The sequence below is a fragment of the Boleophthalmus pectinirostris genome, unplaced genomic scaffold (assembly GCF_026225935.1).
Source record: "Boleophthalmus pectinirostris isolate CB_2022bp ecotype Guang Dong unplaced genomic scaffold, ASM2622593v1 HiC_scaffold_19, whole genome shotgun sequence".
NCBI lineage: Eukaryota > Metazoa > Chordata > Actinopteri > Gobiiformes > Gobiidae > Boleophthalmus > Boleophthalmus pectinirostris.
The window spans coordinates 39,038,017-39,060,712 of NW_026571140.1; the positions used below are offsets into that span (position 1 = coordinate 39,038,017).

At 37.7% G+C, this 22,696-nt stretch overlaps 2 protein-coding genes across 2 annotated transcripts; both read right to left on the reverse strand.

The window, feature by feature from the left end:
- Positions 1 to 1,157: 1,157 nt before the first annotated feature.
- On the reverse strand, positions 1,158 to 10,076 carry LOC110158174 (uncharacterized). The gene is made up of 13 exons (XM_055154636.1): positions 9,934 to 10,076; positions 9,335 to 9,543; positions 9,091 to 9,234; positions 8,421 to 8,559; positions 6,924 to 7,635; positions 6,311 to 6,452; positions 6,091 to 6,234; positions 5,928 to 5,986; positions 5,489 to 5,679; positions 4,611 to 5,011; positions 3,375 to 3,474; positions 2,780 to 2,960; positions 1,158 to 1,816 (listed from the first exon to the last, which is right to left on the reverse strand). The coding sequence occupies exons 1-13, from the start codon at positions 10,051 to 10,053 to the stop codon at positions 1,686 to 1,688; spliced, it is 2,673 nt and encodes an 890-aa protein (XP_055010611.1). The 5' UTR covers positions 10,054 to 10,076; the 3' UTR covers positions 1,158 to 1,685.
- Positions 10,077 to 13,496: 3,420 nt separating this feature from the next.
- On the reverse strand, positions 13,497 to 22,696 carry LOC110158177 (ZP domain-containing protein-like). Its single transcript, XM_020922617.2, has 13 exons — positions 22,554 to 22,696; positions 21,954 to 22,162; positions 21,710 to 21,853; positions 21,047 to 21,185; positions 19,754 to 20,166; positions 19,139 to 19,280; positions 18,919 to 19,062; positions 18,756 to 18,814; positions 18,312 to 18,502; positions 17,282 to 17,682; positions 16,755 to 16,854; positions 16,193 to 16,373; positions 13,497 to 14,127 (listed from the first exon to the last, which is right to left on the reverse strand). Exons 4-13 carry the CDS (start codon positions 21,049 to 21,051, stop codon positions 13,997 to 13,999), a joined length of 1,767 nt encoding a protein of 588 aa, XP_020778276.2. The 5' UTR covers positions 21,052 to 21,185; positions 21,710 to 21,853; positions 21,954 to 22,162; positions 22,554 to 22,696; the 3' UTR covers positions 13,497 to 13,996.

Below are 22,696 nucleotides of genomic sequence, written 5' to 3' on the forward strand. Positions count from 1 at the left end.
CTACCACTATCAGGGTGCACGCCTGTCTCCCCTCCCTCCCTGAGATGGGCGGAGGAAGGGCGGCTCACTCAGAGCCTACGACACATTTGGAGGGCAGGGGGATGAGCAATAGTCGACCTTTCATAGTTCCTGGTCTGTGGCTGCCTCCAAGAAATCTGTAAGATTTCATAATTATTGTGTAAAGGATGTTCCAAAACCCAAATTGTGCTTGTATATGTGCATATGTGAAAAGAGTTATTTTGCATGAGATGGGCCCTTTAAAACAGAGTGAACACCTGTTTTGTATTAAAGATGTCTTAAGAAGGGCGAAACGTCACACTGAAATAAAAATTTGGGAGCTTCAAAGAACTGCAATGCGGATCTCTTTCTTTTTTTTGCACAATTTTTGTTCTTTGACCCAGCACACAGATGTACTGATACCTGTTAGACCAATCACACTGTCCCCACTGTCCAGTTCACCAGCTCTGTTTGAATTTTGATTGAATTTTGGTTGTGTTAGTTCCATTTCAAGGTTAAGGTACACTTTATTGTCCCCGTAGAGAAATTTTTTCTCTGCATTTGACCCATCCTTCAATGTGACTGTTCAGGCCATTTAAGCCATCCCTTTGTTTTGATATTTGTTACACTGAACTCAGTTGCGCTAAACATTAACTGCTAAAATAATCTGTACATTTCAGAGCGTGACTGTAGAGGTCTAAACTTCAAAGTTATTGTGATTTGATAAGTGCACTAATTTAGATTACAATTTTGATGTAGTTGTGTTTTGGTGATATTTTTATAAATTCATCTGTACTTGTTATTCTTGTTAAGGCCCACTGTAAGTCCTAAAGATCATTGGCTCTCAAACTGGTAGTATACACAGCCTTCTTTTGGTTTTCTAGTTCTAATCTAAACTCGTTGTTGAATTGTGTTGAATTTAGAGTCAGTATTATTCATGTATATTTACTCCTATGGATTATTGCTCATTTAATTAATACATTAAGTCACTTTAGGCATTAAACACTAGGTTAGAGCAGGTGCTAGGATGTTTCTGAGGAAAAAAACATATTATAGTGAAAATGTATGCCTTAATTTACAAGTCTAATAGTAAAAAACTCAGATTTAAAATATGTTTTTGCCTTTTAATAAAAACTTCATGTATTTTTCTGTCAGAGGGAGAATATGAGTGAGTTAGATGAGATGAATCAGATTTACTGAGACTTAGACAAACTTTATTGATGCACAAGGGAAATTATTTGGGCACAGTAGCTCACATGTCACAATATATTATAACAAAGAGCAAAAATATAAATGGTAATAATAAATTCAAAATAAGTAGCAAAAATAATCTTATTGTTATTGTGATATATAGTCTCTTGCTATATTAATAATAACTAATGCATTAGCCAACAGTGCAAAAGCTATATGTTTGCATTATCTTTTGCTGCATAGTTTAGTTTAAATTAGTAGTTTAAATAACTAGTACACCCTTACCAACACAAATTACAGCCTGATTCAAATTACAATTGTAATTAGATTTTGTTATATTTAGAGACATAAAAGACAATGCTGATAATTATTTCTGTGTACATGTGATGTGATTCAAAAAATAACTTCATTAAAATCCTTCACCTTCACCCATAATTCTTCATTAATCACCGTATTCTAATAGTACATTGTGTTTCTTGCATCTGCAGATGGTGTTTCTAGTTTTCGTCTGAAGGCAGAACTTGGTATTTGACACTTGATTTCTTGGCTTTGTAGAAGAAGACTCCACAGATCATCCCCACAGCGGCCAGAGCACAGCCAGTGATGAAGACCAGGTTCAGGTTCAGGCCTGTAGAAATATTATATATATATATATATATATATATATATATATATATATATATATATATATATATATATATATATATATATATATATATATATATATATATATATATATATATATATTAATTAGTATTATTTAGTAGGAGGAGGAGGAGTAGGAGGAGGAGTAGGAAGAGGAGGAGGAGGAGTAGGAAGAGGAGGAGGAGGAGGAGGAGGAGGAGTAGAATATAATTTTACTTCCTGGTTGGACACATGGTAGATGTGATTTCCTCCTCTGGTCTCCTGAATATTATAGCAACTTTCTAACACTGGTTACTGTCACTTTTAACAACCTACTTGCACTGTTGTTCTGCCTATGATGTATATCTAAATCTATTTTCCAACTGTTACCTAGCAACCATAATGTTAACAAAGGCCTAAACTTAAAGGACCATATTACACTACTTTCAGAGCACAGAACAGAACAGAGCATTTTGAGCTCTGTCATATTAATGATGCAGGATTACTCAAACGTGTAAATGAAACAAAACACAACTCCAAGTATGCAAAGAAAAAAATTTAGTTGGAGTGCTCACTGGATCATCGCTGAATTGAAATAACAATCAGGTGCTCATCGGAGATCCTTTGACTGGGCAAATAACTTAATGGATGGAAGAGGAGATCCAAGGTACTCCGATATGCTTTGCTATTATTTTATTTTATTTCATGTCAAATGCCAACATGTTTTGACTTCATCAGGCACAACTCCAGGTATGTTTTTGAGGAGGTAACAACATTATAACATGACTAGAGAGAGTCAATTTAGCATAATATAGGACATAATATAGGACTTTAATAAACTGATACATATTACCACAGGCCCTATCCCACCAATACTTAGAAAAACAGGAAAACCTGTCATATCCATTGACTAGTAAAAACACCCAACTGGTTTTATTGTCTTTACTACTTTTTTCCACCATTGTACCTGTGTTTTCTGCCTGCACAGATCTCTTGAGGCGCAGTGGGCCCTGGGACACATAGTGGACTCCAGTCTCAATGGCGGCCTCTCTCCTGTTTCTTCTTGGTGCATTGGGCAGACATCCCTGAGAACAGCGAGTGTGTGGGTTTCCAGCTTCACACATCAACACCGAGCAGCTGATGTAGACCTAGAAATGTTCAAGAGTTTGAAAGATAATTTTAAAGGTTTTGAATAGGTGTTTTTTTTTTGGTTTGTTTTTTTACTAGCTTGTGTAAAGCATTAGAAAAATACTTTGCAGCTAATGTTATGCTTGAGATGAAGCTAACTAGAGGCACTGTTCTGTCTGAAGCTCTGTTACTCAAGTTGAGCTTTAATTTGAGCTTTGTTTTAACCCAATTTGACCAGAAAGAACTGCCTTACCTGGATCTACTGCAGATGAGCTGATTTTGCCCTATAAACAAGTCCCTCTCAAATAACATTACAGAAATGAGCTAGTTTCACTCTGAAATTGTTCTTGAAAGTCAAACACGTGAACAGAACAATGAACGCTCGATAATGTGACGTCACTGTAAAGTGTCGACTGGTTCATTCAGCTGAATACCTGGTCATGAAGGCCAATGAACTTGAAGGCCTCAAAGCTGAATTTGAATTGTCTCTTGTGACTTCTTGGATAGACGATCAGTGTTGAGTCTAAGTTGCAGCTGTTTAAAAGTACAAAGACAAAAGTGGAATTAGTTACACAAAATGCCATTTAAGCTTTCTATAAGCAGCCCTTCAATATGTTGTCATAATACTAAAATTTAAAACTAATTTTGGCTACTTTCAGACTGCAGGGCTTAATGCTCAATTCCGATTTTTTTGTGAAATCTGATGTTTTTGCGAGGTCGTTCACATTTCCAATTAAATGCGAGTTGTATGTGATCTCCAGTGTGAACATCAAATGGCCCGAAAGTCTCCCACATGTGCACTGGAGACACGATGATGTCAACCGCAGCGAGCGTGCTCTGTGTTTATGGAAGTTGTCCAAACATGGACGCGAGCATTGAGCACCTGGAGATTTTAAAGTTCCTCTCGTACCGGAGCCAGAACATGAACAACTTACTTATTTTAAGGAGGAGATTGAGAAGGAGAAGGACGAGGTTTTTGGCCGTGGTGTTTTGTGGGACAGCGGCAGCGACGTCTGTTGAAAGGAACGTGTGGATGTGGAGATGTAGCCAAGAGTGGTGAGTGGAGATGTGCTTCACTTCAGTGACACGGAGTTCATTAACAATTTTCACCTACTTCAGCGCAGAATAGTGACGTTTGTGGCTTGTTGATAACGTGTAGGTGGATGAATGCACTTTGGCTGTTCACACTGAAGTCGCATGTCAAAAGATCAGATATGTATCGGTTTCAGGAGCACATATCCAAGTGTCCTGGGTCACATTTGAAAAAATCGGATCTGTGTTGTTCATTAAAAGATCAGATACAGGTCACATAGAAGCCAAAAAATCGGATTTGGGTCACTTCAGGCTGCAGTCTGAACACAGCCTTTGATACCTGAGAAAACATTCAATATAAAATTCTTTTTAGACAATAGGCTATTAGTAATTATTAATTTTCTACATAAAATAATAGCATTTGTTTATCTTACTCTAGTTCTGATAAAACTAAAGGTGAAACTGATCATGAAAGGTGAAATTTTATCCAGTTATGTGATTTTTCTTTTTTCAATATTTCTCAAAATACTTGTTCAATTGAGTATCTAGTTTTGTACTATTTTTGTATTGTTAGTATCTGATTTTCAATAGTTTTGTCAATCCTAGTATCTACAGTTTCACTAAAAGAATCCACTTACCCGTTCTCAATGAGAGTGTAGGGATGGGGGTAGTTGGGGTTGTCATAGGGTGCAGCTCTGCAGGACTCCACAAACAGCTCTGTGTTGTTGACTATAGTTGTGGCTTCGATCTCCATGAAGATGCGATCGCCCACGTCATACTCCAGAGGGTAGAGCCAGGGGTCGATCCTGGAGACAAACCTCTGATCTGGGAAGAACTCAATGCCGTAGTTGAACTTCCCAAAGCCCTTGTCCCACACTGTCACATTCTCTCTGTGAGCCTTGAAGGTGGCGGTCACGTTTCCTCTTTTGGAGTACTGGCAGCAGAACTTGATTTCCAACAGGTGTTTTCTGGTGATGAGGGCCGAGGTATTGTCCACTGTGGTGATCTCATTCATGAAAAGCAATTCATCGTCATCCTCCTGCAAAGACGGAAATGTGATTAACCCCAAAAATTGTGATAACACCGAACATTACTTGAAAAGTACAATTTCTTATTATACAGTCCCAAACTTACTATGTTTTATAATGGAATGAACTATGTCAAAAAAATAATGACAAATGAATCCAATTTCTTACAAACAAATTTAGAATTTTATTATGATGCCATCATGGAGGACAATAGGGGTTCTTGTTATATAATATATATTGAAATCATCATATAATAAACTGGTTGTTTTTCTTGTAAAACCACATTACAAATTAAACAAAATTAAAATAATATTTAAGTAAATGTTGGGAATGCAATCATATCCATGTAGAAGCAAATACACTTCAGAGACAAGTTTAAGCTGTTCTGAATTTAAAACCTCAGATTGAATGGTTCTTTGATGGTTAAACACTGATCTATTAATACTTTAATACATCTTACACATTTCTCTCTTTCTTGTTAGTCTTACCTCGATCTGGGTGCCACAGGCGTTGAGGGGCACTCTGGCGACCACGTGGGTGCTGTTGGAGTGGGTTTGGAGGCTGCAGGCTGTGTTACTGGGATCAGACAGACGCAGATCTTGATAATGGAGTGGAGGCAATGTGGCTTTCTCCACCTCCACAATCATGGACGACTCCAGACATGTGACCACTGTGTTCACTAAAATGAGAGAATAAACAAAAGAGCCATATGTTTAAATGAGAATTGCTGCTTCTATAAGTTGCATTCACATTGTAGAATTTATTTAACCACATAAACCAGGTCAACAAATCTGCAATAAGAGTTAAATTCCACTATTGAATTCTGAGCTGTCGTCCAGCTCAATTATGAAATATAGGAAGAATGTTTTGATGCCATATGAACCAAACCTATTACTATAATCTTTCAGAAGAATTGTAATCACTTACCTAGGTTCTTTGTAACCTTCACCAGCACACATCTCATCTCAGTTTGGTAAACATAAGATCTGATTAGATAAAACATAAAACAAATGACTTGAAAATAGTAAAATATGCATATTTATTTTGTATTAATGTTTAAGCCTTTGTAAACAAACAGTCTATCCCTTACCCATTTTTAAATTCAACAGCAAAGCAGATTGGAAAATAGTGTCCGAAGTCTTCAGGAATTGGAGTCCATCTGATGGTGAACTCATCTCCAGTGGTTTTGTGCTTGGTGATATTCAGTGGCCCGGTCATTATAAGGTCGTCAACTCTGTTTTGGTTAAAAATTAAACATTGTTAATATATCAGGTTTAGTTTTAATGTTTTTGCATTTTTGGTTTACTTACTGTGAATAAAGAGCTTTGGCCTTGACTTTTATCTCTACTTCTTTTCCAGCTTCTGCCAGAATGACCTCTCCGTCTCTGGGTGTTGGGGAAACATACTTTGGCAGATAATATCCTTCAGCACAAGTGGGAACAGGTGGGTCCACTGTAATAACACCATAATGTTAGTGTGTTGTGTTTCTGTATTAAAGGCCCTGTACCCGATTTTACCCCCATGTATTTGTGCTGAACCCGTCTGGCCCCTCTACAGAGATATTGCATAAGCAGCTCTGTTGAGGTCAGAATAAGTCAGCTGAGTGCTGTTTACATCTAAATAGAAAGCATTTATGGCTTGATAATCAGGAAGTGCGCTTTAGCATGCTAGGTGTTGGCTTTACTGTCATTGCAAAACTCTGCTCCACTCCACTCTGTTGTGAAAAGCGCTTGTTCATGGTGATTAATAATTAGGATGCTCTGAATGCATTAGATAAATGAGGAGTAACTTTGGATCACTGAAAAGTGTTTAAAATGAACTAGTTCTGTTTTTCACATTTTTATGAGAACAAAAATCAGGTACAGTGCCTTTAATATATAGATCATGACTGTGGCACGACAGTAAATCTACAATGATACTGACCGTAAACAACAAACTGCATAGGCAGCAAACTGAGCGCAGCTGTCGAGTATGTAGTAGTAGTGGTTAGTGGAGCGGTAGTAGTGGGGGCAGTAGTGGTAGTAGGGGGGGAAGTAGTGGTAGTAGGGGGGGAAGTAGTGGTAGTAGGGGGGGAAGTAGTAGTTGAAGTCATCCGGTACCAGTATGGTACTGACGTAGTGGGGGCAGTAGTGGTAGTAGGGGGGGAAGTAGTGGTAGTAGTTGTACTCCGCCAGTAGTACCACCATGGCATTGGTGTAGGTGGGGCAGATGTAGTAGTAGTGGGGGCAGTAGTGGTAGTAGGGGGGGCAGTTGTAGTCCGCCAGTAGTACCACCATGGCATTGGTGTAGGTGGGGCAGATGTAGTAGTAGTGGGGGCAGTAGTAGTAGTAGTAGTAGTGGGGACAGTAGTGGTAGTAGGGGGGGCAGTTTTAGTCCACCAGTAGTACCACCATGGCATTGGTGTAGTGGGGGCAGTAGTAGTAGTAGTAGTGGGGACAGCAGTAGTAGTAGTGGGGAAAGCAGTAGTAGTAGTTGTCACTGCTCTCTTTCTTCGTGCAGTCCTTGCATATTTGAAAGCCTTGGTTCCATCAGAGTAAGAGAGCATAACAGGCTTTCGTGGAAAGTCCTCCACCACCAATTCAAATTCATAGACGGCTTGGTTTCCAGAAGCCAGATAGTGCAGTGTGCATGTAGCCTATGAAAAGATGATAAGCAATGTTCAATCTCAACCTTCCCCCAAATAATGATTGCATGTTTATTGTGTCTTTAATGTGTAATTCTGCCTTGTAATATTTTGCACCAAACTTCTGAAAAACATTGTGGTACTTTGTGTTTGTAGTGTCACTTCTTTAGACAAATAAAATAGAGTCTTCAAAATCCTGCTGTACCAGATTATTCTCTCGATCAGGGGTCTCCAACCTGTAGCTCAGGAGCTACTGGTAGATCTCCACCCCCTTCCAAGTAGCTCGCCAAGGGATTTCTGAATTACAAGTATTGAGCTGAATAAGTCTAATTTGATAAATTAAATGCCTATTACCATTATGCCCATATCATTTTGAGTCCTAACTTTGTGCCCTGCAGTGGATAATGGTTTATGTTTTATAGGCATCTGACTGTACCTCATCTAAGACTGTGGCTCTTACATGTAGTCAGTTTCTTGTGACCGCTAAAACTAGTAGTCCTATGACATTTTCGTTTTGTAAAGGTAGCTCACTGGAGGGAGTTTCAATGCTAGAGGCTGAATAGAGTACAGTGTAAAAGTTTTTTCCTCTGGACTGGGACTGTTGAGCTTTATTGCAACCTAGCACTGAAAGAGGCTTGTTTGAACCTTTACTTTAATTTTGTGAATGGTTATTAAAATTATATATTATATTGGTTATTTAGTGTACCTCTCCTGACGATCTAATAAATGGTGGCTACAACCTTATGAGAAAATACAAAACAAAATAGTCAAACATGAAAACAATCAATTTTACTAACCTCATCTACTTGGAATCCCGCATGTCTTTTACAAGAATCACATTCTGCAGTAATTTTTTTTCCATATCGACATCGAACAACATCTCCATCAGGGTCAAAGGCCATGGGTTTGTAGGTGCGTTTGCAGTTCTGAGGAACCCTTTAAGAGACAGAAGGATTATTTAATTACTGTATTATCTATTCTGGTGTCTTCATGCCTATTGTTGGTCCATCTTGAATTTCTTAGGAGACAAAGGAGCAAATAATAATCTAATCTAAATCTATAATACTTTAATAAAAATCACTTTTATTGATGTTCTTTTATTAAAGGTGCACTCTGTAACTTTTCAGCTGATTGGTCGGCCATCTGCTTAGCTCCATGGAGACGTTATTGTGTTGCCAAAAGTGTCCCATGGTAAAGTTTACTTACTTTTACTTTGAATGTAGTTTTTAAGCAGTAAATCTTCCATCTTTGCAGGATGTGGGATAAATTACTTTAATGCCTACTGTGGAACATTTTGACCAAAGCAATAATTTTAAAAAATCCCAATAAGAATGTGCTGTGTATTTATAGTAATACAGATCACCTCTGTGTCTTGGCGTCTGTGTAAAAACTCTTTTTATCCCTCTAAATTCCTGCCAACTGCCCATTATCATTTGTAAAGCTAAACAATGTTAATCTTTCACTTACCGCAGAAAAGGGAGAATGCCAATATCAGGAGAGTTGTTTGGCTTCTTAGTGTCTGATCTTTTGCCCAAATCCACAGAAGTCAGTACACTCCATGATGGAGATGTAGAATTGGGGTACTCATAGATCCAACAGCAGCTGAATTCCCTGCAAATACAATAATATTCACTAATCCAACATCTGTATTTATGGAAATGTCTGTTATCATAGACACAAATATCTACACAAATACAAAAAAATGGCCTACCTGGTTTGGAAAGGTTTATCACTGGGGAGGACCTTAGTGACAACTGTTTCTGTTTGACACCACGTGTTTGCATTTGGGGGCCCATTGTTACTCCTGTCAATTACACCCACGTCTACTTGGTCGTTGTACCCGCAGTTGTACCAGTTGCCATAACAACTTCCATATTGGTACCCACATGAACGGAATGTTGCCTTGTTCCTGAGTTCCACCTGCCAAAAACATTGAATATTTATTTCATGTTGAGTTCGATTATGTTCACTAAAGGATGGCAGTAGCTCTAGTAGTTCTGTAACTCATAAAGGTTGAGGTCATTGTATGTTTGGATGAGACAGTTTCTTGAGAGAACATGTTTGTGAGATTTCATGATTGGGTGGTCGTCATTGGAGTTGTGGAGTCAGACTGCAGTGACTGGATGTACCAGATAAAAGCAACTTTGAATATTAAGATAAGTGCCAAAAAGACCATGTTATAAAGGGCTGACTTGATCTCACAGATTACATGCTATGGTCTTATTTAAGATGTAGTACAGTTAGAAGTGTAGATACCTAAGATTGAACTGGATTGTGTTAGTAAATTATAATCTTAAAAAGTAGCCTTACCCCAATCCTCCCATTGCTGAGACTTTTGTATCTGTAGTTCACAAGCCCTCCAAAGAAGTGAGATGCAGAGGCCAGTGAGAGCCACAGCAGCGGCAGGACGACCAGTGTAGTGGAGAACATGATGCCCACAGCTCTCTGTTGCTCCTCTGTTGCTCCTCTGTCACTGTCTCCTCCTCAGCATCATTTATACCTTTCGCTGCCTTGGGATGTGTTATATCAAATCAATGGGTGAGCTGCAAAACTAGTCTAATGGAATGAAGGAAATAAACCTGGTTAATTATACAGTGAGTTTCATGTCAGTTCGTAATTAACGTGGACCGATGCTTAAAAGAGCCAAACAAATACATAGCGTACTTGGTAAGTGCCAAGTTTCACTGTGAAGCACATCCAGTAATACTTAATTAATACCATAATTAAGTGCAGTTAATAACACAAGACCTGTCAAAATAATTACCATATCATCTTATCGTTCAATATATGAAAGCAGGAACAATCTTTTTTTTTTTTTTAAGATGAATGCCATAAATGGTTGAATTCTGCTGTGTATTTATTGCTGCTCATGGTTTTTTGACAATATTGTAGAATTAGGATAGTTTTTGTGGTTTAAATCTGCTTTTGGGTTGTTGAGTGAGTGACATAAATTAGTTTCAATATTATCGTTTATCATATATGTTTACTTCAGCAGTCGAACTTCAAAGTTTGCAATTGTAAGCCTTTTTTTAACATGCCAAACTCTAAAAGGTCATTATGGCAAATAAGGAACATTCTTCACGTGAGAAATTCTGAAAAAATCATGTCTTTCAGCTGCCCTTTTGACCTATTGATTTTTAAAGAGTGCCAACCTTAATGCAAAGTAGTATGACCCATTTCCCTTCATTTCCTTAAATTACTAAACAGTTTCTTGCACCTGTGCCTTGTGCCAAAGTGATTTTACTCCCACAGAAGGCATTTTTTAATGACTTAGCATCTTCTAATTACTGGCACTTATGGTAATCTTTTTTTCTGTCTTTTGAGCAATGCTTGGATGACGATCAAAAATGCAGGTAGACTGTTTAGTTTCATTTATACAAAACCTGTTAGCCTTATGCAAGAATGGTTTACCCATTCTGAATGCACTTTTTTCAAGCCCTTCTCTTCTACTTTAATATTTATAAATCACTAAAGTTTTTAACACTGTACAAACAGGGACCATGATAAGGAAGAAATCTGGTGACTTTGCTGTTCACATGTTATCTAATTCATCTTGTAAGTTTATATATTTAGGTACAATTATATGCAAATAGGATTGTCAAATGTATCAGAAAAAAAATGAAATACTCATCAATACTAAAACTCGTATTGAAATTAGATACTAATTTGAGCAGGTATCGATACTAAAAAAGTCTCATTTGCTGGACCGTAATGAACCTTTCCTGAATAGTTTTACCATGATCTTGAGCTGTATCAGAACAAGTATAAAGGCTGAAGTATAGTTCTGTGTCGACTCAACGTGCACTGCCGCTGTTGCCTTGTCGCCGTCGTTTTTGATTTATGGATCTGCGTCGAGGTCTGTGCACTGGGAAGTAATTCACTGCCAAAACGCTAGGGGGCGACGATATCTGTCCATTCATATATACAGTCCGTGTGTATGACCCGCAGACGTATAATCTCTGAAAAGTTTAACATGAACCATCTCTAACGTGACCAAAGCACAGAACAGACTCATCATTAGTACAATGTGACTCTGTCACAGAAAGAACACTCATATTCCACTGAGTCATGTCCTTTTTAAGTCCGAGAGAAGCTGAACCGCGTACCAGGAACGAGCTGTTTTATGAGCGCTTTGCTTATGTAAGTTAGCCATGCGGTTTTAAGTTTTGTTTCTGTAAAACGTAAACACATATCCACAAAGCTGCATTAAACACATTATTTCTCAATATATACTGAAAGAAAGAAAAGCCGACAGGAAATGTATACAGAGCGGTGGTACGGAGGACCAATCACAGCTCTTATCATTTGCGTTGCTTCCCCTGCTCTCTGCGTCGTGATGCAGACGATTTGACGCTGGACCGTAAATTGGCCTTAAGGGATAACTAGTCCGAAATAACCGAAATATTGTCAAAGTTCTCACAGTAATATCGTGGACCATCACATTGGACCATCGAATTACAAGTTTCTTTGCTTAAATTCATTATGGTGCAGCAATAGCTAAAAAAGACAGGAACTATATAGACCATGATCCTTTGCTCCATTTCAGTGCAGACTACAAGAAGAAATAACAGCTCTAAGCACTTTTAAGTCTTAGTTCTTTGGGTTAAGTCTTGTCAAGACATTTTAAGAGAAAATTTGCCTCCACAAAATATCGCAATAAATATTGTACTGTGAGATGTATATCATGAAAATATCGTACCGTGAGATTTAGATATTGTTACATTCCTAATCGTGAGCCTCCCCACGATATCATTTCCCACGATATCGCAATAAATATCATACTGTGAGGTTCATACCATGACGATATTGTATTGTGAGACTTGGATATCGTTACACCCCTATTATGGACCCTTTTACAAAGTGTTGAATAGAGATGGAAGCATGGCCATGATCACTTCGTATTTGGAAAGCTGCGACTAACGCGTTAGCTACGTCCATTTTATAGTTTATGGTTTCAACAAGGAATTTTCTTGGTGATATTATGACGGATAATAACTAATAGGCCTAGCTTATTATTAGAATCATATTAAAATTTCAGGTGCTTGTTAATGCTGAAGTTTTTTTCTCGTTTTTATGTCACACTGGTGAATTATATTTACACACAAATCTATCATTTTGTTGTGGTATATATTTCTTTGTTTGGCAGGGCAGAACATTCATAGGTCCTCACTGACAACACAATCAATGTTCAATCTGGCTTCTGTCAAGTTAGTTTCAGTGCCATGACACCAATTTCAGCAGCAAAACCATCAGCCCCCTCAGCTATTCCATCTACCTCTTCTCAATCACTGTCTACTCCATCATAGGCCTTTCAAATGCTTTGCGTTATCACGTAATACTGCTCTAATAAAATCCAGCCGTTCCTGAGCTGCCCAGTTCACCAACTCTCTTTGAATTTTGGTTGAATTTTGGTTGTGTTAGTTCCATTTCAAGGTTAAGGTGCACTTTATTGTCCACGTAGGGAAATTTGTCCTCTGCATTTGACCCATCCTTCAGTGTGGCTGTTTGGACCATTTAAGTCATTCCTTTGTTTTGATATTTGTTACACTGAACTCAGTTGTGCTGAACATGAACTGCTAAAATAATCTGTACATTTCAGAGCGTGACTGTAGAGGTCTAAACCTCAAAGTTATAAATATTTGATTGTACTTTTTGACAGAGGACAGTCTATTAAATTGCAACCTAGTGATTTGATAAGTGCAGCACTGGTCCATTTCGATTAGAATTTTGATGTAGTTGTGTTTTGGAGTTATTTTTATAAATTCTGTTTAATTTACAAGTCTAACAGTCAAAAGTCATGACTTAAAATGTGTTTTTACATTTTAATGAAAAGTATATGTATTTTTTGTCAGAGGGAGAAGCTTAGATTTACATTTTCTAAGGTTTAGACAAACTTTATTGATTCACAAGAGAAATTATTTGGGCACAGTAGCTCACATGTCACAATATATTATAATAACAAAAAGCAAAAATATAAATGGCAATAATAAATTCAAAATAATTAGAAAAAATACTCTTATTGTTATTGTGATATATAGTCTGTTGCTATATTAATAATAACTATTGCATTAGCCAACAGTGCAAAATCTATATTTTTGCATTGTCTGGTGCTGCTGTAGTTTAGTTTAAATTAGTAGTTTAAATAACTAGTACACCCTTACCAACACAAATTACAGCCCGATTCAAATTATAATTGTAATTAGCTTTTGTTATATTTAGAGACATACAAGACAACGCTGATAATTATTTCTGTGTAAATGTGATGTGATTCAAAAAATAACTTGATTAAAATCCTTCACCTTCACCCATAATTCTTCATTAATCACCGTATTCTAATAGTGCAGTGTGTTTCTTGCATCTGCAGGTGGTGTTTCTAGCTTTCATCTGAAGGCAGAACTTGGTAATTGACACTTGATCTCTTGGCTTTGTAGAAGAAGACTCCACAGATCATCCCCACAGCGGCCAGAGCACAGCCAGTGATGAATACCAGGTTGAGGTTCAGGCCTGTAGCAATATTATAAATAAATAAATAAAAAAATAATAATAATAATAAAAAAAATATATATATATATCTATATCTATCTATCTATCTATCTATATATATATATATATATATATATATCTATCTATATATATATACATATATATATATATATATATATATATATATATATATATATATATATATATATATATATATATATATATATATATATATATATATATACACACACACACACACACACACACACACACACACAAGCAATCAAGCAAGTTTTTTCTTGATTGGAAAGGACACAGGTGTCTCCCAGGAGATAATAAGACGATGTACAAGAGGTATCATTGTGGAAAAATATTATTTCTCAGCTTTTAATTACATTTGAACGAAAAGTGGCATGTCCAGAATTATTCATACCCTTCTCAATAATCAATAGAAAAGCCTTTATTGGCTATTACAGCAATCCAATGCTTCTTATAATTGTTGACCAGTTTTTTGCACATTTCCACTGGTATTTTTGCCCATTCATCTTTAGCGGTGAGCTCCAGAGCTTTCAAATTGGAGGATCTCCTTGCCATCACTCTGATCTTTAGCTCCCTCCACAGATTCTCAGTTGGATTCATGTCAGGACTCTGGCTGGGCCACTGCAAAACGGTAATGTTGCTGTCCAATGACCATTTCTTCACCACTTTTGCAGTGTGCTTTGGGTCATTGTCATGCTGAAATGTCCACTGGTGCCCAAGTCCAAGTTCCTCTACAGACTGCTTGATGTTGTTCTTTAGAATCTTGACGTATTGCTCTTTGTTCATGGTGCGATTTACTGTGATTATTTTTCAGTTGGCTGAAAAAACATTTCCAAAGCATTAGGTTCCCACCAGCATGTTTGGCAGTGGGGATGATGTTCTTAAAGTTGAAGGCTTCTCCTTTTTTACGCCAACTCATCAGTACATCATTGTGGCCAAACAATTCTATTTTTGTTTCATCTGACCATAAAACAGAAGACCTGAAGTCTTCTTCTTTGTCCAGATGAGCATTTGCAAAGGCTAAACAGGCTTTTGTTTGTCTTATCTGGAGAAGCGACGTCCGCCTTGGTCTGCGTCCATGGAACCCAGCAGTATGTAGTGTCCGTTGGATTGTCTGCTTTGAGATGTTGCCACCAGCAGAGCCCATATTCACTTGGATGGCCTTGGCGGTGATCTGTGGATTCTTTTTCACCTCTCTCACTATCCTCCTGCCCAGCACAGGTGTCACTTTTGGCTTCTGACCACGTCCTCTCAGATTTACCACAGTGTGGAACGTCTTGTATTTTTTAATAATTCTTTTCTTATTGTGAGCAGCCACAATACGCAGCCTCAGATCCTCAGAGAGCTCCTTTGTCTTAGCCATGACTGTTCACAAACCAACTGCAAAGACCTGCTGTTTTTCACCTGTTCAGTTGCTTAAAACAGCTCTTCCCAATGAATCAGGGTAATTAGGAAGTTTTAGAACACCTTGTGCTGTTTGGAATGGTATAAAACTTTGGATTTTACCATAGACTCTGACAAAGGGTATGAATAATTTTGGACATGCCACTTTTTGTTCAAACGTAAATAAAAGCTGAGAAATATTTTTTTCCACAATGATGCCTCATGTAACTCATCTTATTATCTCCTGGGTGATGCCTGTGTCATCAAAAAACTTGCTGGTTGACTAAAAGTAATTTTAAGTTAAAAAAAAGTGCTCTTCAGAGTTCTTGAGTGGGCAAATAACTTAATGGATGGAAGAGGAGATCCAAGGTACTCCGATATGCTTTGCTATTATTTTATTTCATGTCAAATGCCAACGCGTTTTGACTTCATCAGGCACAACTCCAGGTATGTTTTTGAGGAGGTAACAACATTATAACATGACTAGCGAGAGTCAATTTAGCATAATATAGGACATAATATAGGACTTGCATAAACTGATATATATTACCGCAGGCCCTATCCCACCAATACTTAGAAAAACAGCAAAACCTGTCATATCCATTGACTAGTAAAAACACCCAACTGGTCTTATTGTCTTTACTACTTTTTTCCACCATTGTACCTGTGTTTTCTGCCTGCACAGATCTCTTGAGGCGCAGTGGGCCCTGGGACACATAGTGGACTCCAGTCTCAATGGCGGCCTCTCTCCTGTTTCTTCTTGGTGCATTGGGCAGACATCCCTGAGCGCAGCGAGTGTGTGGGTTTCCAGCTTCACACATCAACACCGAGCAGCTGATGTAGACCTAGAAATGTTCAAGAGTTTGAGAGATAATTTTAAAGGTTTGTAAATGTGTTTTTTCTACTAGCTTGTGTACAGCATTAGAAAAATCCTTTCAGCTAATGTTATGCTTGAGATGAAGCTAACTAGAGCCACTGCTGTGTCTGAAGTTCTGTTACTCAAATTAGACTTTAATTTGAGCTTTGTTTTAACCCAATTTGACCAGAAAAAGCTGACTTCAGTGGAACTTCTGTAGGTGAACTGAAGTCCCTCTCAAATAACGTTACAGAAACGAGCTAGTTTCACTCTGAAGTTTTTCTTGAAAATCAAACACGTGAACAGAACAATGAACGCTCGATCATGTGATGTCACTGTACAGTATGAACTGATTCATTCAGCTGAATACCTGGTCATGAAGGCCAATGAACTTAAAGGCCTTAAAGCTGAATTTGACTTGTCTGTTGTGACTTCTTGGATAGACGATCAGTGTTGAGTCTAAGTTGCAGCTGTTTAAAAGCACAAAGACAAAAGTGGAATTAGTTACACAAAATGCCATGTAAGCTTGATATAAGCAGCCCTTCAATATGTTGTCATAATACTAAAATTTAAAACTCATTTTGATACCTGAGAAAACACTCAATATAAAATGATTTTTAGACAATAGGCTATTAGTAATTATTAATTTTCTACATAAAATAATAGCATTTGTTTATCTTACTCTAGTTCTGATAAAACTCAAGGTGAAACTGATCATGAAAGGTGAAATTTTATCCAGTTATGTGATTTTTCTTTTTTCAATATTTCTCAAAATAAAACTTGGTTAAATGAGTATCTAGTTTTGTACTATTTTGGTGTTGGTTAGTATCTGATTTTCAATAGTTTTGTCAATCCTAGTTCATAATATCTACAATTTCACTAAAAGAATCCACTTACCCGTTCTCAATGAGGCTGTAGGGATGGGGGTAGTTGGGGTTGTCATAGGGTGCAGCTCTGCAGGACTCCACAAACAGCTCTGTGTTGTTGAGTGGACCTGTTGCTTCGATCGCCATGAAGATGCGATCGCCCACGTCATACTCCAGAGGGTAGAGCCAGGGATCGATACTGGTGACAAACTTCTGATTTGGGAAGAACTCAAAGCTGTAGGTGAACTTCCCAAAGCCCTTTTCCCACACTGTCACATTCTCTCTGTGAGCCTTGAAGGTGGCGGTCACGTTTCCTCTTTTGGAGTACTGGCAGCAGAACTTGATTTCCAACAGGTGTTTTCTGGTGATGAGGGCCGAGGTATTGTCCACTGTGGTGATCTCATTCATGAAAAGTAGATCATCATCATCCTCCTGCAAAGACGGTAATGTGATTAACTCCAAAAATTGTGATAACACCGAACATTACTTGAAAAGTACAATTTCTTATTATACAATCTCAAACATAAAATATTTTTTAATGGAATGAACTATGCCTATAAAATAATGGAAAATGAATCCAATTTGTTATAAACAAATTCTGAATTTTATTATGATTCCATCATAGAGGACAATAGGGGGTTCTTGTTATATTTTAATACTGATAGTGTTGCCTAACTTCAAAAAGTTTGACATTCCAAATACTGAAATCATCATGTAGTAAACTGATTGTTTGTCTTGTATAATAGACAGCTGTCGTGTGTATTTTTGCCCTGTTGAATTGTCTGTGGTAAGCAATGAATCTGAATATAAGATAATTGAAATTTCATTGATGGCTTACATGTTGAATCAATAAAACCACATTACAAATTCAACAAGATCAGAATAATGTTTCAGTAAATGTTGGGAATGCAATCATATCCATGTAGAAGCAAATACACTTCAGAGACAATTTTAAGCTGTTCTGAATTTAAACCTCAGATTGAATGGTTCTTTGATGGTTAAACTCTGATCTATAAATACTTTAATAAATCTTACATTTCTCTCTTTCTTGTTAGTCTTACCTCGATCTGGGTGCCACAGGCGTTGAGGGGCACTATGGCGACCACGTGGGTGCTGTTGGAGTGGGTTTGGAGGCTGCAGGCTGTGTTACTGGGATCAGACAGACGCAGATCTTCATAATGGAGTGGAGGCAATGTGGCTTTCTCCACCTCCACAATCATGGAAGACTCCAGACAGGTGACCACTGTGTTCACTAAAATGAGAGAATAAACAAAAGAGCCATATGTTTAAATGAGAATTGCTGCTTCTATAAGTTGCATTCACATTGTAGAATTTATTTAACCACAAAAACCAAGTCAACAAATCTGCAATAAGATTTAAATTTCACTGTTGAATTCTGAACTGTCGTCCAGCTCAGTTTTGAAATACAGGAATTATAGAATGTTTTGATGTCATATGAACCAAACCTATTACTATAATCTTTCAGAAGAATTGTAATCACTTACCTAGATTCTTTGTAACGTTCACCAGCACACATCTCATCTCAGTTTGGTAAACGTAAGTTCTGATTACATAAAACATAAAACAAATGACTTGAAAATAGTAAACTATGCATATTTATTTTGTATTAATGTTTAAGCCTTTGTAAACAAACAGTTTATCCCTTACCCATTTTTAAATTCAACAGCAAAGCAGATTGGAAAATAGTGTCCGATTTCTTCAGAAGTAGGAGTCCATCTGATGGTGAACTCATCTCCAGTGGTTTTGTGCTTGGTGATATTCAGCGGCCCGGTCATTATAAGGTCGTCAACTCTGTTTTGGTAAAAAATTAAACATTGTTAATATATCAGGTTTAGTTGTAATGTTTTTGCATTTTTGGTTTACTTACTGTGAATAAAGAGCTTTGGCCTTGACTTTTATCTCTACTTCTTTTCCAGCTTCTGCCAGAATGACCTCTCCGTCTCTGGGTGTTGGGGAAACATACTTTGGCAGATAATATCCTTCAGCACAAGTGGGAACAGGTGGGTCCACTGTAATAACACCATAATGTTAGTGTGTTGTGTTTCTGTATTAAAGGCCCTGTACCCGATTTTACCCCCATGTATTTGTGCTAAACCCGTCTGGCCCCTCTACAGAGATATTTCATAAGCAGCTCTTGAGGTCAGAATAAGTCAGCTGAGTGTTGTTTACATCGAAATGGAAAGTACGTTATCACTTGATAATCAGGAAGTGCGTTTTAGCATATTAGTTGTTGTTAGCTTTACTGTCATGGCAAAACTCTGCTCCACTCCACTCTGTTGTGAAAAGCGCTTGTTCATGGTGATTAATAATTAGGAGGCTCTGAATGCATAAGATAAATGAGGAGTAACTTTGGATCACTGAAAAGTGTTTAAAATGAACTAGTTCTGTTTTTCACATTTTTATGAGAATAAAAATCAGGTACAGTGCCTTTAATATATAGATCATGACTGTGGCACGACAGTAAATCTACAATGATACTGACCGTAAAAAACAAACTGCATAGGCAGCAAACTGAGCGCAGTTTTCAAGGATGCAGAAGTAGTGGGTGGTGGAGTTGTAGTAGTGGGGGCAGTAGTAGTTGTAGTCCATGGTGTGGTAGTGGTAATAATACCACCATGGTGTTGTAGTTGGGGCAGGGATAGTAGTGGGGGCAGTAGTAGTAGTAGTAGTAGGGGCCTTAGTAGTAGTAGTAGTAGTAGTAGTAGTAGTAGTAGTAGTAGTAGGGACAGTAGTCGGCACTGCTCTCTTTCTTCGTGCAGTCCATGCATATTTGAAAGCCTTGGTTCCATCAGAGTAAGAGAGCATAACAGGCTTTCGTGGAAAGTCCTCCACCACCAATTCAAATTCATAGACGCCTTGGTTTCCAGAAGCCAGATAGTGCAGTGTGCATGTAGCCTATGAAAAGATGATAAGCAAGGTTCAATCTCAACCTTCCCCCAAATAATGATTGCATGTTTATTGTGTCTTTAATGTGTAATTCTGCCTTGTAATATTTTGCACCAAATTTCTGAAAAACATTGTGGTACTTTGTGTTTGTAGTGTCACTTCTTTAGACAAATCAAATAGAGTCTTCCAACACAAAATCCTGCTGTACCAGATTATTCTCTCGATCAGGGGTCTCCAACCTGTAGCTCAGGAGCTACTGGTAGATCTCCACCCCCTTCCAAGTAGCTCGCCAAGGGATTTCTGAATTACAAGTATTGAGCTGAATAAGTCTAATTTGATAAATTAAATGCCTATTACCATTATGCCCATATCATTTTGATTCCTAACTTTGTGCCCTGCAGTGGATAATGGTTTATGTTTTATAGGCATCTGACTGTACCTCATCTAAGACTGTGGCTCTTACATGTACTCAGTTTCTTGTGACCGCTAAAACTAGTAGTCCAATGACATTTTCGTTTTGTAAAGGTAGCTCACTGGAGGGAGTTTCAATGCTAGAGGCTGAATAGAGTACAGTGTAAAAGTTTTTTCCTCTGGGCTGGGACTGTTGACCTTTATTGCAACCTAGCACTGAAAGAGGCTTGTTTGAACCTTTACTTTAATTTTGTGAATGGTTATTTAAATTACATGTCATATTGGTTATTGGTAGTGTACCTCTCCTGACGATCTAATAAATGGTGGCGACAACCCTATGAGAATAACGAAATACCGTATTTTCAGACTAGAAGTCACACTTTTTCATGATTTGAGTGGTCCTGTGACTTACACTCTGGAACGATTAATAATCCAAAAAATACAGTAGTCAAATCTAAAAACAATCAATTTTACTAACCTCATCTACTTGGAATCCTGCATGTCTTTTACAAGAATCACATTCTGCAGTCATTTTTTTTCCATATCTGCATCGAACAACATCTCCATCAGGGTCAAAGGCCATGGGTTTGTAGGTGCGTTTGCAGTTCTGAGGAACCCTTTAAGAGACAGAAGGATTATTTAATTACTGTATTATCTATTCTGGTGTCTTCATGCCTATTGTTGGTCCATCTTGAATTTCTTAGGAGACAAAGGAGCAAATAATAATCTAATCTAAATCTAAAAGACTTAAAATCACTTTTATTCTTTCTTCTTTTATTAAAGGTGCACTCTGTCACTTTTCTGCTGATTGGTCGGCCATCTGCTTAGCTCCATAGACATGTTATTGCGTTGCACAAAAGTATAACATGGTAAAGTTTACTTACTTTTACTTTCTTTTTTTTTAAGCAGTAAATCTTCCATCTTTGCAAGATGTGGGATAAATAACTTTAATGCCTACTGTGGAACATTTCAACCAAATCAATAATTTTAAAAATCCCAGTAAGAATGTGCTATGTATTTATAGTAATACAGATCACCTCTGTGTCTTGGCGTCTGTGTAAAAACTCTTTTTATCCCTCTAAATTCCTGCCAACTGCCCATTATCATTTGTAAAGCTAAACAATGTTAATCTTTCACTTACCGCAGAAAAGGGAGAATGCCAATATCAGGAGAGTTGTTTGGCTTCTTAGTGTCTGATCTTTTGCCCAAATCCACAGAAGTCAGTACACTCCATGATGGAGATGTTAAATAGGGGTACTCAAAGATCCAACAGCAGCTGAATTCCCTGCAAATACAATAATATTCACTAATCCAACATCTGTATTTATGGTAATGTCTGTTATCATAGACACAAATATCTACACAAATACAAAAAAATGGCCTACCTGGTTTGGAAAGGTTTATCACTGGGGAGGACCTTAGTGACAACTGTTTCTGTTTGACACCACGTGTTTGCACGTGGGGGGCCATTGTTACTCCTGTCAATCACACCCATGTCTATTTGGTCGTTGATCCCGCAGTTGTTCCCGTTGTTGTAACAAGTTCCATATTGGTATTGACATGAACGGAATGTTGCCTTGTTCCTGAGTTCCACCTGCCAAAAACATTGAATATTTATTTCATGTTGAGTTCGATTATGTTCACTAAAGGATGGCAGTAGCTCCAGTAGTTCTATAACTCATAAAGGTTGAGGTCATTGTATCTTTGGATGAGACAGTTTCTTGAGAGAACATGTTTGTGAGATTTCGTGATTGGGTGGTTGTCATTGGAGTTGTGGAGTCAGACTGCAGTGACTGGATGTACCAGATAAAAGCAACTTTGAATATTAAGATAAGCGCCAAAAAGACCATGTTATAAAGGGCTTGATCTGACATATTACATGCTATGGTCTTAGTTAGGGTGTAGTACAGTTAGAAGTGTAGATACCTAAGATTGAACTGGATTTCTTTGTGTTGGTAAATTATAATCTTAAGAAGTAGCCTTACCCCAAAGGTCCCATTGCTGAGACTTTTGTATCTGTAGTTCACAAGCCCTCCAAAGAAGTGAGATGCAGAGGCCAGTGAGAGCCACAGCAGCGGCAGGACGACCAGTGTAGTGGAGAACATGATGCCCACAGCTCTCTGTTGCT

Coding starts and splice junctions, on each gene's coding strand:
- LOC110158174 (XM_055154636.1), bottom strand. CDS start 10,053: ATGTTCTCCACTACACTGGTCGTCCTGCCGCTGCTGTGGCTCTCACTG. Junction 6,235..6,310: donor GCCAAAGCTCTTTATTCACA/GTAAGTAAACCA, acceptor TAACCAAAACAG/AGTTGACGACCTTATAATGA. Junction 5,012..5,488: donor CCTGTGGCACCCAGATCGAG/GTAAGACTAACA, acceptor CCGTCTTTGCAG/GAGGATGACGATGAATTGCT.
- LOC110158177 (XM_020922617.2), bottom strand. Junction 19,063..19,138: donor GCCAAAGCTCTTTATTCACA/GTAAGTAAACCA, acceptor TTACCAAAACAG/AGTTGACGACCTTATAATGA. Junction 18,815..18,918: donor GCTGTTGAATTTAAAAATGG/GTAAGGGATAAA, acceptor TTATGTAATCAG/AACTTACGTTTACCAAACTG.